General features: G+C 49.8%; 1 protein-coding gene across 1 annotated transcript; it reads left to right on the top strand.

Annotated features, from left to right (window-relative positions):
• The first annotated feature begins 205 nt into the window (after nucleotides 1-205).
• OPRL1 (opioid related nociceptin receptor 1) lies at nucleotides 206-10,600 on the top strand. The gene is made up of 3 exons (XM_009978781.2): nucleotides 206-432; nucleotides 9,445-9,800; nucleotides 10,077-10,600. Exons 1-3 carry the CDS (start codon nucleotides 206-208, stop codon nucleotides 10,598-10,600), a joined length of 1,107 nt encoding a protein of 368 aa, XP_009977083.2.
• Nucleotides 10,601-13,167: the final 2,567 nt, after the last annotated feature.

Raw genomic sequence — 13,167 nt, 5'->3', positions numbered from 1 at the left:
CTCCCAGGGTTTGCATCCCGTTAAAACGCTCTGGGGGAGGCTTGGGGTGGGGAGGGGGGGCTGTGCTCTCCCCGGCAATAAATCATCCTTCTCCCCCAGCATTTCCATGCACACGCTCTGCTGCGGTCCCATGCCACCCCTTTGATCAGCGCATCTCAAAACTGCCTCTTTGCACCAGGTGCTCGGCGCAGGCTGGTGTTCCAGGATGGACCCGCTCTTCCCTGCCCACATTTTGGAAGACCCAGACCTGAGGAAGCTGCTGAACGACTCCTCCATGCTGAACCTGAGCTTTCTCCCCAGTAACTGGTTCAACAACGGCACTGGGGACAGCTTCCTGCCGCTGGGCATCAAGATCACCATCGTGGTTGTCTACTCCATCGTGTGCATCGTGGGGCTGGTGGGCAACTGCTCCGTCATGTATGTCATCGTCAGGTAGGACCTGGGGGGGTTTCGGAGTGGGACAGACCTTACCTCTCCCCCCCCCCCCCCCCCAAAATCCCTGCTGCGGGTGAAGCAGGCGGGAGCTTCCCCGGTAATTGCGATGCGCTTTAGCGTGGCATTCGTTTTATTGTTTTGGTTTTATGTGTTTTTCTCCCTTCCCAGGCTGTGGTGAAGGTTCCCAGCAGCTTTCAGCTGCCCTCTGGTGCCTCCTAAAGTTTAGCCCAGAGAATGGAACAGAGGGATCAGATCTGCTCAAAAAACAGGGCGCTTTTTTTTTGCTTTTTTTTTTTTGGCAAACTGCCGGGCAGGGAGCTTGGATGTCCCTGGGGAGGGCAATGTGCTGAGAGTATCCCACTGTCAGGGTGTGCTGGGTCTTTAATGAGACCTGTCCCTCCTGTGGCTGTAGGTGCTGCTCCATCTGGGAGCCAATGCTTTCCAAAGCTGAATCTAATTGCAATTTAGGCTCAGTCTTACATTTACAGGGCGGGGGGAGTAATCATGAATGTAGCTCTTCTAACTCTTTGGAAACTATATACAGACATAAATGAGATGTGACAGGATGCTGCAAAGATGAGGGCAACTTCTCTGACTCCTCATGCTGAAGTTGGGAGAACAGGAGGACCTTTGGGGGACGGAGCATGGAGCTGCACTGCTCCAGCAGCGCAGTCCAGCCTCCCTGCACTTCCCTAGCATCTTAAGTGTCTCTGTCTGGTTCCGTTGTGGTTCAAACCCCTCCATTTCCTGAAATCAGAAACCCTGTTCCCCTCTGTAAGTACAAAATGAGTTTATGCACCATTAGGGCTGTAATTCTACGTCAACCGCCAGCAACCCCCTTCTGATGGCTGTACCCTGTGTTAGGAGGGAGTTTCCATTTTGTACACATCTTGGAGCAGAATCTTGGTGCAGGTGGACGCTGCCAGCACAGAAAAGACAGGATGAATTTGTTTTCTCCTCCAACAGAGGACAAAAATATTTAGCAGGTATTCAGACACTGATGAGATTAAGTCTGGCTCCTGCCAGGAGAGCCCTGCTGCTTCCAAAGCATCTTTCCCTTGAATACGCACGGCTCGGCTGGGGGAGATGCTGCAAAATGAAGTCTCTGGTATCACTGGCCAGTGAATGGTGGCTAAACCTCTGCTACCAGGGCAAAGCAACACGGCTGTTCGCCAGGCAGCCTGTCCGTGCTCTTCCTGCTGAGTCGTTCACAGCAGGGAGAAGAGATCACGTTGACCCTAAGGAGTCTGGGGATGGAGAGAGCAGGTTTGCAGTGCAGCAGTGCTGCTTTTGGAGAGCTCGTGTTCCTATTCAGTGTGGTAGCAATCATTCGAGTAGGCACCGTGTTTGTGGGTGCGAGTAAGCGTGGTGAGTAGTGAGTTTGTGAGCAAGAAGTTCCTGCCCCACGATGCTGCAGGTCCCTGGGAATGCCAGCCCATGTGCACGGATGGGAAGGGAGTCCGTGTCCCACGCATGAACCTGAGACAAGTGGAGGAGGAGAAGCCTTGGCAGAAACCCTCTCCCTATCTGCAAAGGTCTCGTGGGACTTGGACAGCAGGACCCTGCTGGCCCCTGCCTGGGACTGTGACCACTGTGTCATCAAGAATGTGAGTGTCCCAAACCAGCGTCCTGGTCAGGGTGGATGTGTGCTGTGGCCATGCAGGGCCGTGCTTTTGAAATGGTGGCTTCTGTTTCCACTTCTCTTTGGCTTTGATGTCTTCTAGTTGGATAAATGGGACCCAAGAAAAGAAAGTGGGGTTCAGCACTGGAATTTCCCCTGGCACTTAACTTTTTGTGTTCTTTGGTTTTAAGCAATTGAAAACTGAAGATAGGTGTTACCCTCATCTCCCCCTTCTCTGTTCCATTTCTTCCATTTCCTTTGTATCCAGAAAACATACAAAAACAGTCAACAGAAGTTTTAATTGTTTGGGTGGTACTTTTGGGGGATTCACCTCTGTTTTTCCCAAAAAACAACTTTGTGAGCCTGGAGGGGCCCCTTGAATAATGTGTGCTGAGGAAGTTGTAACTGAGCTAGAGCATGTGTAGGAGCAGGAGCTGCTTCCCCCTGGTTCTCCCCATCAGTGTCTCCTGGGAGTTCAGTAGCAGCTGAGCCTAATGCTCAGTTGTACCCAGGGAAATGACCCTTCTTGGTTCGATGAGTAACTGCAGCTTCTGGTTACCCTGGGTTCTTCTCTCCTTGCCCTGTGTGTTGAGGCCAGGAGCAGGTGTGGTGATAAACTGGGCTCAATATCTCAAGTTTTTGACCCTGCTCATGTATGCAGATTTGCTCAGAGCTGCCAAATTAGTGGCCATCAAGGAGGATGTTGATGACTTCTTAAGCACAGTTTTTTCTCCTCAGAATGGAGCACTGGTGCTTCTGGGCTTCATGCCTTAAATAGCATCTTTTTTCAGATGGTTGCTGGTAAGTCAGCATGGGGTTTTGGGACTTTTAGCGATATGTCTCTTCTATTAATGAAAAAAAGACTGGCAAACCCTTTGTGCTGCACCCCCACCATCTGTAGATATGGTGCACCCTACAAAAGCTGTTTGTTTTTTTTTCCATGCTTACATTTCACCAGGGATACCCAGACTTCAGCATGCTACACAACCTGTAAGAAGCTGGTGTGTTATGTTCCACAAAAAGAACGGTGCGGTGACGTAGGCAGTAATTGTTTCCTGTTTTTGAGGGAGCTGAGAAATACAAAGACTCTAATATCAGCACTCGAGGAAATTGGAGGCATCAAGAAGGCTTGGTTTTCATTCCTCTTGAATGAATTTTTTGCAGCACTGAGGGAAAAGTTGAAAATCTCCCAGTACTTCACACGAAAGTACAAATTCAAAGCCTCCTCTGGGTTTTCCCTTCTGTTGTGGAACCCAGCCTCCATCTCTGTTATATTCGGAGTGATTTAACATTTGGAATGATTAATTTATAGAGACTCATCATGTGACTGTCAATCCCCTTCTAACGCTGAGCAGCACTAATTGGCTGAGAACGAGGAGGGCTCTTGTCAGGAACACGATTTCCTGGACAGTGAAGGGCTTGTTGTGGGACCTGCCTTGGCTGCTGCTTTGTTCTGCTCGCTCATTGTGGAGCTCCTCGCCAGCGGAGATAATTCCTCCCCTCCCTCCTTCCCCTTCTGCTGTTCCTTCTCTTCTGCACATATTTCCCCGTCCTGCTTTTTAATGAATGCGGAACTGGGAGTTGAGCAGCATGAGGTGGAGAGGGGTTGGGGGGGAGTGGGGGAAACTGGGAGCCTGAGGTCCCTGTTAGCTGTTGTCAGAATGATGCAAGGCTGGATGCCCCTGAGCTTTGTTTTTAGGAAGAAAAGCGAAGGGGAAGGGGGATGTATTGTTCTTGCAGTGGCCCTGGGGGTGGATGACCCATGGGGCTGGAGGTGACACTGACGCAGGCACGGGGTGTCCCAGACCCCCCCAAGCCAAGCGTGCCAGGGAAGGGACCAGGGACAACACGCAGTGTCTTGCCCGGGAAGTCCTCTGCTGTCCCTTGCTCCGTGCTGCTCGGCAGTGACCATCTGGAGCTCTCCCCATCCTCAGTGTTGGCTCTGCCCACCTGGATCAGTCCCTGTGGGAATGGTCCCTCCTTTCCAGGGCGCTTCTCTTGGCCACAGCAGCTCTGTTGGGATCCCAGCAAAGTACTGGGGATGCTCAGCTCTTCCTGTTGGAGAACGCTGTTTCAGAGCATTTAAGCAGCTTTTTAAGCAGATTAGAGCTATCAGGCTTCCATTTGCTGCTTCCAGGTGAAGCTTTAGGAGGAGGGCTGTGATGGGGAGGTGCCCACACCGGGCTGGCTGTGCCTGCTGTTCTTCTGCTCGAAAATTGCATCAGTCCCTGAGCACAGGGGTGAGGGCAGCTGGCGGTGAGGAGACTGGGAAAACAAAGTTCATTATGACATTGCAGAGATGCTGATTTCTTTATAGAAAGCTTTCCAAGGGAAGAGCCTCGACCCGCTGTGTGTCTCGGAGCTGAAATCAAGTGAGTGTTTAATGCGGAGCGGACCCAGCAGACAGCGGTGGGGCCACCTGAGACCTCAGCTCTCTCCAGATCTGCCTCTTGAAGTTTTTCCTGGCAAAAAATACCCTACAATTGTTTCAATTTGTAGAGAAGGGAAACACATGCCAAGGGCTCTGCTGTGCAGAGTGATGGGAGCCGGGGGAGGATGGCAAGGGGAGTGGGAGAGGGACCAGCTGCAGAGGGCAGGTCTGCACCTCCCCAGTTTCCAGTTCCCCCTGCCCAGGTGAGCTGGGCTCAGTCGTACGGCTCATGGCAGCCGCGTGTGGCCCCTGCTAACACGACTCCTGCGACTCCAACATGTGCTGACGGGCTCTTGGTTTCCCCTGGCTATGGTGGGATGAGTGGAAAGGAATCACCTGCATCCTGCAGTAATTCCATGATGTTTAATGTGGGACTTGGTTCCCAGTACTTTTCAGGGACCGGGAATTTCCCAGCAGCAGGTAGGACATGAGCAGCTCAGCAGAGGCAGATCAGCACATGAACAGGGATGGGAGCACCTTGCTGCAGGATGGATGCTGGCAAACAGCCTGCTTGGACTGAAGCACCATTCCTGGGGGCCACGCACCCACTCGGGTTTGCATGAGCATCCCCACGAGCCCCCAGCAGAGCCACAGAGGGCTTTTTGGCAGCAGCCCCCCAGCCTCTCCCCTTGGTGTGGTGGCCATCAGGGCCATGCCATGTCCCCTCCACGCTGGTCCCAGAGAGTCCCTTAGGGAGGGAGGGCACCAGCGTCAGCTGGACATGGCAGTGAGACTCCAAAGGGTGAGGAAATCATCTGTCCCCAGGCAATTAATAGGCTTTTACCAGCTTTTGTTGTAGCATCTGGCTTCAAGGTCCAAAGTGACTTAAATTTGTTGTTCTTAAATTTTCTGCTGTGTTTTTTTTTATTTTCCTGACCTGTTGAACCTTTAAGAATACACTGTCTTGAATTGGGTAATTTCAGGATGATGGGGGCTCTGAAATGGTGATCAGAGCATAGTGGTGGGTGTGTGGCTGGGGGGGACACAAATTGTGATGGTTGGTACCAGCTCAGCCATCAGCTTTGTACAACCTGTGGGCTAAGAGCAGCTTAAGCAGAGATGTCAGTGAACTGCTGCTGGTTTCCACTGTCAGAGGGTGGGAGCAGCTCAGGAAAAATCCTCCCTGAGCCTTTTCCATTCTATATTACTTCCCTGTGGGTGTCTGGGGAGGGTGGCAAAGGCTGTCCCTGATGCCAGGGCATGGGGTGGGGATGTGGAGGATTGCTGCTCAAGGTGAACACTACAGTCTGCATCTGATTAGCTGGAGCTACAAATATTAAGATCAAGAGGCAGAAGAGGGCTTCTGGAGATAACGCTCGTGGCTTCCCAGGGCTGAAGGCTTTGCTCCGGTCCCTCTGCCCCTGGTGTCCGCAGCCCCGTTCTAGGTTGTAGGTTTGCCACCATCAGCTGATCCATAGCCCTGGAGCATCTAGAGCTGCTGGCTGCCCTGCAGGCTCATGGTGCATGGGTGGGAAGGAGGCAGTGATGCTAGCTTGCAGCTCACGCTGAGGCTCAGCCAGGGACAGGATCCATCCTTGTGATAAAACAGAACCTCGAAGTCCATTATGCGGGAGAGCTCTTTCCTCCCCATCCCCTCCTCTCCCAAACGGTGGGTTCCCCTTGCTGAAGCACGGCTTTGTCCTGGGCGACGCTGCTTGAGGTCCGCTTGGCAAAAAGGAGGAGGAGCACGGGTGCTGAGCTGATATCCAGGTGCTTTTCCTCTTAAGCTTCAGCAGGTGGGAGAACAGGAGAGCAGAGCAAACAGGTTACTTTTACGATGAAGGTGGAGGAGCTGGATGGAGAGCTGGGAACTGCCCTGTGGGAGATGTTCCATTAGGAAATTGCCTCCGTGACCGAGTGCAAGAAAGTGGCTCAGTGGGGAGCTAATGTCCTTCATGGAGGCCACAGGCTGATCTGCATCCGAGCTGTGCCATGGGGGGCACCTTAGGTGCCTCCTAAAGCCTGAAAGTTTAATTTGCCTTTTTTTTTTTGGTGCAGATTAAGAAAGAGAACACTCTCAGTTCCCGGAGGTGAAGAAAAAGAGGTTAATCCTCAGAGAAGTGATTAATTGATTTTTGTTTGTACTGAACATTCTGGAAATGTTTGGGAACATTGGTTGGTTGGGATGATGGCTGTTGGCTCTCGGTGTGCAGAGAAAGAGGAGCTACAAGTAATTAACTAGGTGTAAATTAATTCCCCACCTTTCAAGAGCACAAAATCAGCCTTAAAATCCACTGGAAGGTGGGTTGAAGGAGGTGAGCCACCCCAGCGTGTCCCCGTGTCGCAGGGAGCGAGGGTTGGTGGCTCTGCTGTCACCACGAGGAGGGGGGACAGTGAGGAAAGGGGTCCGTGCGTTGGGGGAGAGAGGGTTTTGCAGGGCCAGGCTGAGCGATTGCACCTGGACTCTGAGGTCTTGCTGAGAAGTATCTTGGAGAGGGCTACTTGTTTCTTCCACTGGTGGAAAAAAAAACCCCACACCTACATAAAAAAAACCCCACACCTTTAATTTTTTTCTGTTTCCAGTGGTGAAGTTGCCCATCGTGGTTCAAAAATGCCATTTTTGTTCTCTGAAGTTATAACATGAATAAAAACAGTGGGGTTAGAGGCATGTTGATGAATTGTCTCCAAGTGCAGTCTTCCTGGAAGGATGGATGGGAGCAAGCTGGACCTTTGGGAAGCTTGGGTGTGCCTGGCCAGGTCTGTGGTACATGGAGGAAGACCACAGCTCCCAGGAGACCTTTGCTAACACAATCCTAAGAGACAGAATAATTCCCTGAAGCTTACGCTGACAATACTTATTTTTGTGGGGGCTGATAAAGAACAGTGATTTAATTTCTTAATTTTAATTAGTGGAAGGGAAAGTGTCTGAATCCATTTGCAGACCCATCCGTGCTCCCTATGTGCAGCACCTCATTTATGCCAACTGCGAGAATTCAAATAAAGAAGCAGAACTCACCCACCCTGAGATGCTGCTGCTCTGGGGTTCACGGCACTGGAGACTGTTTCTGTGTAATTCCAAGCCGTGTGGTGTGGTCCACACGCTGGAGGGAAGGGATGTCATCCAGAGCAACCTTGAGAGGTGGGCCTGTGTGAACCTCATGAGGTTCAGCAAGGCCAAGTGCAAGGTCCTGCACATGGGTTGGGGCAATCCCAAGCACAGGCTGTATGGAGAATGGGTTGAGAGCAGCCCCAAGGAGAAGGACTTGGGGGTGTCCAGGGAGTTGGAATTAGATGATCTTGAAGGTCCTTTCCAACCCAAACCATTCTATGATTCTGCTTAGGATGTCCCAAAGTGTTAAAGCACTGGCAGCTGCCTGGTTGTGTTGGATTTGCAAGGTATTTTACTTGCTCATCCCTTCACAATAGGAAAGATGCTGTTTTTTTTTTCTCTGTTGCTTTTTGTTATATGCATTTATCTGATCTGGCTTTCTAAGAACCTGCTGTCTTGCTTGGCAGCTGTGATTTCTGGGCCAGGAGAAGCCTGACTCAGGCTTATGTAGGGACCTCAATTGTGTCCATCAACGTTCACCTGCTCCAAAAGCTTCCCTTGGCTTTCAAGATCAAATGTAGGATTGTTTGGTTTTGCTTTCTGAAGCCACTTTCCATCATCTGAATTCTAATTCAAGCATAGCTTAGAGCTCTAAGAGGGGTAAAAAAAATAGACTTTATATTTTGGATTGTGGATCTGCTCCCTGGCTGTTGTTCTTGCAAACCTGGCTAGGTCACCATGTGTCTTAACAGAGTTCAGAGCGTGACAGTGATAATGTTCCTCCAAACATTCAAATAATTGATCAGGAGCTGAAGCCCAGGTCATCAGGGGAGGATACAGCACCGAGAAGTGCGGTTGTGGGTTTGCTATTCTGAATCAATCTGACAAAAAGAGGTTTTTAGGTCAAATCAGACCCCATAATATTCTAACACATATCAAACTGAAAATAGTGCAGTAGTTTGTGGGTTTAAGTGTTGCCCTCAGATGAACTTGCCCTCTGTTAGTAACACACATCATTGTCTGCCACTTCTGCCAACGTTTCTGCAAAGGCTGTTAGTAAAGTAAATGATAATGGGCTGGACTTTTAAAACAATGTGTATTTGAGCTCTTATTTTGCCCAAGAGAGGAACATCCTGGAGCTGAACTGTTAGGATCAGAGAGACACAACTGAGTTTCCACTTCTGCAGATTCTGCATATATCCTTGGGTAGGTGATCACATCTTTCTTTGCATCGTTTCCCATGCGTGAAGAAGAGGTGATTACCATTAGAGCAAGGTGAACCTTCTTGTGGGGCGGTCACTTTGTGCAATAAAGGCAATACAGAAATGACAAAACCCCTTTGAAATAGAGTTAACTCATTACTTTATCCCCAAACTATGTCTTTGTGATATTATAATTTCTGATACAAACCTCATTCCTCACTAGTTTTTAGCTGCCACTGGCCAGGGCTGGCCATCTTGCCCATTCTGGTTTGATAGCTCACATTAGCTGTAGTCTTTGGCCATGAGCCCATACGAAATGTCTAATCAACTTATCCCTGGACCATATGATGCCTCTTAAATCAGCTTACTGGGTAAAGCTTTCACTGATATTTATGATAATGAAGCTGTATGTGATGAAATCCTTGATTAGCCTTACTGAAGCCATTTTTTTTTTTCAAAAAGCACCATCTGAATTGACAGCCTCTGGCTTTCATGGTCCTTGCTTGCAGTTTGAGGGAATAAGCTTCTCCTGGCCATGAAAATGACTGTGAAGGTGCCATTTGTATCGTTGTAGGAGCTCGGTTGAGCTGTGTGTTGATAAGCATGTGGGAGGTAGAAAGGAGAGAGTGGTGTGCAGCCTCTTGCTACGTAAGAAAAATACATCATCTCCTTCCTAAAGTGGCAGAATACCCTCTTCAGTAGACTTCAACGTCTCACCCAGTGTGGCCAGGTGGAGCTCTAACTGTTGCTTATTCTGACATTTCAGATTCACCAAGATGAAGACAGCAACCAACATTTACATCTTTAACCTCGCTCTGGCTGATACCTTGTGCCTGATGACCTTACCCTTCCAGGGTACAGACACGTTCCTGGGCTTCTGGCCCTTTGGCAATGTCCTCTGCAAGATTGCCATCTCTATAGACTACTACAACATGTTCACGAGCACCTTCACCCTGACGATGATGAGCGTGGACCGCTACATTGCTATCTGCCACCCTATCAAAGCGCTGGACATCCGCACTCCCCACAAGGCCAAAGTGGTGAACGTCTGCATCTGGGCACTGGCTTCTGTCTTTGGCATCCCGGCGATGGTGATGGGATCTGCAGAGAATGAAAACAATGGTTAGTAAAAATGCATCCGTTGGAGTGGGAGGTGTTGGTGGCCAGGAGAGCCTGTGGGCTTGGGGAGTCACTGGGGAGGGGTACCAGTTTCATCAGTGTGGTGAGCTCTGCGTGGTAAAGCCATTTTAACTCTTCCCTCTTTGCCCTCGCGTCTCTGCGTCACTGCTCCTGCTTTTCCAGTATTAAACATGCCTAAACTAAACTGAGCATGAAGATACTTTTCTTCTTGGTATGGATTTGCTGAACGTTTTTTCCTTTTTATCTTTTCACTTGCAGAAATTGATTGCCTAATTAAACTCCCTTCACCCGTGGATTACTGGGATCCAGTGTTTGGCATCTGTGTCTTTCTCTTCTCCTTTATGATCCCCGTGTTGATCATCACCGTTTGCTACAGTCTCATGATCAGACGGCTCAAGAACGTCCGTGTCCTCTCAGGCTCCAAGGAGAAGGATCGAAACCTGAGGCGCATCACCCGAATGGTCCTGGTGGTGGTGGCAGTCTTCATCGTTTGCTGGACTCCCATCCAGATTTTCGTACTGGTCCAGTGCCTAGGTGCCAAGGCAGAAAGTGAGCTCGAGCTGGCCATCTCCTGCTTCTGCACCGCGCTGGGGTACGCCAACAGCAGCCTCAACCCCGTGCTCTACGCCTTCTTAGATGAGAACTTCAAGGCGTGTTTCAAGAAGTTCTGCTTCCCCACCGCCTTCAGGACCGAGCTCCAGATGTCCAACAGGATGTGCAGCATCGCCAAGGACGTGGCTTACGCCTGCAAGAACTCGGAGGGGACTAACAATCCGGCCTGACTAGGCATGGAAATCCCCATGGTGGCTGTCGCCCAGCAGAGTCCAACCACCCCCACGTCGGAGCTAACTCAGATAACGGCTCTTTAGCAGGACCTCAAAACCGAGAGGTGAGAAGCCGAGGAAACAATTTTGGGGGTTGGGAAAAGCGGATACTGCAAGAGCATGCAGAAAAATTGAGCCCATTTGACGCATTTTTGCATTCCGGTGCAGGCTGCACCAAGGAAAGCGTTTGAAACCAGCCCTTGTGATTCCTGCGAAACCCCAGTGGTTTGCGACGTTGTCGAGAATTCAGGAATTAAGGGTTTAAAACAGGCATTGCTCTTGGGACTTGCACTTTTGCTGCTGGGAGACAGACAAAACACAAAGGATTCCATTGCTTTTTTTTCCTCCGGGAGTTAAGACGCTGAACGGCTCACGTGTCCCACCGAGCCCTCGCGCGCAGGTTTTATTCCTGCGGCATCGCTCGGAAATGAGACTTTGCTGAAGCCAAAGTGGGCAGCAGCTGTCAGACAAAAAAAAAAACAACCCACCAAGATCATCTCCAGGATGAGTCACCAGGAAGGGAAGGATGCGGGGAGGGAGCTGGTGGAAAGGGAAATCCAAACTGGCTGGTGGCTGGGAGCCGGGGGGGGACGAGGGATGGGGTCTGCAGTGAAACCCTTGAGAGGGGAGCAGGGTGGTGAGAAGGGACTGTCGACGCTGATGAATGTGGCTCAGGAGAGGAGGAAGAAAAGGTGGATGAAATGAACACAAATCCTTGTTTACATGCTGCTATTGCCTTTTTTGTTGTTGTTTTTTTAAGCCTGAATTTCCATTGTCATAATGGACAGAACGTGTCCACACACCTCTCCGTAGCGCTGTAGGCACAGCTTTATCGTAGGATTTCGTCTTGCCAAGCATGCCTTGGAGATCTTCCTCAGCGAGAGGAGGAAGGAATGAAGTGGCCTATATATACGTGTATTTATGTATAGGGGAAAGACACTTTGGAGAAGTCGGAACGGCAGCTCCTTCAGAAGACACGGACGTTTCTGGTAGGAGGGGCAGCCTAAACCAGCCCCACCTGCTCCATGTGAGATAAGTGGGGCGCAAACCATATGAAAATGGGTTTGTGGGTTTTTCTTTTTGTTTTAATGAAATGAGATCCACGATGCTGACAGAGCTCGGGAAATGCTGCCGAGGTACCACCCCTCCTGCCAACCATGGATTGATTTTCCTCTCCCAGTTGGCCAGAGCTTTGCGTAAGATGAAATGCCCTGTCATTTCGTTTGGTAATGAAAGCGTTCCTGAAGAGTTTAACCCCTGAGTGCCCTCCGTGCTGGCGGGGTCAGCAGTCTTGTGTTGTCCCTGTAGCACAACAGCCTGGGGAAATCTGGGCAGTGGTGGCCAGTGGTGCTGATGGGGAAGCAAAGCAACGACCTCCGTTTGGAGACTGGAGATCAAATCCAATGCGAGAACCGGCCACGTTGTCCGGACTGTACAGATTTCATGTGAATATATTTATTGCTCTCTGGTCTATGAGATTCTGTATTTTTAATGTATGGATTTGCCAATATTTTAATGCTGTCACGTTCTTTATATATGCTCTAGAAATATAACATTGGATTATTTTGTATGTAGAGTGTTTCCCTTATGGTTGGGCTTAAAATGCAGATGTAATTCCAGCGTCCCACATATAGGTCCCAGATCCCTTGTAAACTGCTCGAGCTGGGAAGATTTTCATGCTGATTAGCATTTGATTGGGAATCTGGAGGGATACTAGTGAAAATTTTGCAATTAGCACTTCCCCTCAATAACGTTAGGGGGAGGAGGAAATCTGGGCACTTTAAGCACTTTGTGATGGATGTTTATCCCCAGGTACTCACCAGGAAATCTCATACAGCCCCCACACACGCTAAGAACTCCCTGAGAACCGTGCTGCTGGCAAGCTGCATCCATGCCCTTGGGAAAGAAATGAGTTTCATGGGCTGTAGTGTTCATGGATACGATAACAGCGTTGGTCATTGAGCAACCTTGAGCCTTCTGGGCCCATGGGCTGTGGGACGCTCTGACGGGGCACTGGGTATGGTGCTACATGAAGCTGGGAAGTGGCTGCCGGGCTTTTCTTGCGGTGCCATTAGGGAGCAAGAAGAGCGTTCGTTAGTGGCTGGCTAAGGAACACCCCCCTCCCTTTGTACTTCTTGGTTGGGTTTTTCACTAGATTTACGTCCTCTGAAGAATATATCAGTGTTCAGCATTTTTTTTTTTAATAAGGATTTTGTTATGATGACTATGCTGCAACAATCTTACATAATGGAGTACTCAATAAATGTGCGTTTCCTAAGCTTTTGGGTAATTCCGTGGCCCTCGCAGTGAATGTGTTTAGGCATTCTGTTCAACGCTCAGTGGAGTTTGTTATAAGAGCAACAAAAACCTGAAAGCAAAAGCTTTATTGTAGTGTGCCTATGGAGTTGAAGGCTTGCGATCGGCCGAAGCGCAGGCTCTCTGATTCCCTCCTGAAATGGCTGTGTTGGTATGATTTTACAATTACTGCAGTGTAAACGACAATTTCCTAGGTGGCTACTTGTGTG

Source organism: Tauraco erythrolophus, chromosome 18 (genome assembly GCF_009769465.1).
Source record: "Tauraco erythrolophus isolate bTauEry1 chromosome 18, bTauEry1.pri, whole genome shotgun sequence".
NCBI lineage: Eukaryota > Metazoa > Chordata > Aves > Musophagiformes > Musophagidae > Tauraco > Tauraco erythrolophus.
Note: the sequence above shows the minus strand (reverse complement) of the source record. Positions and strands in the feature narration are given on the sequence as shown.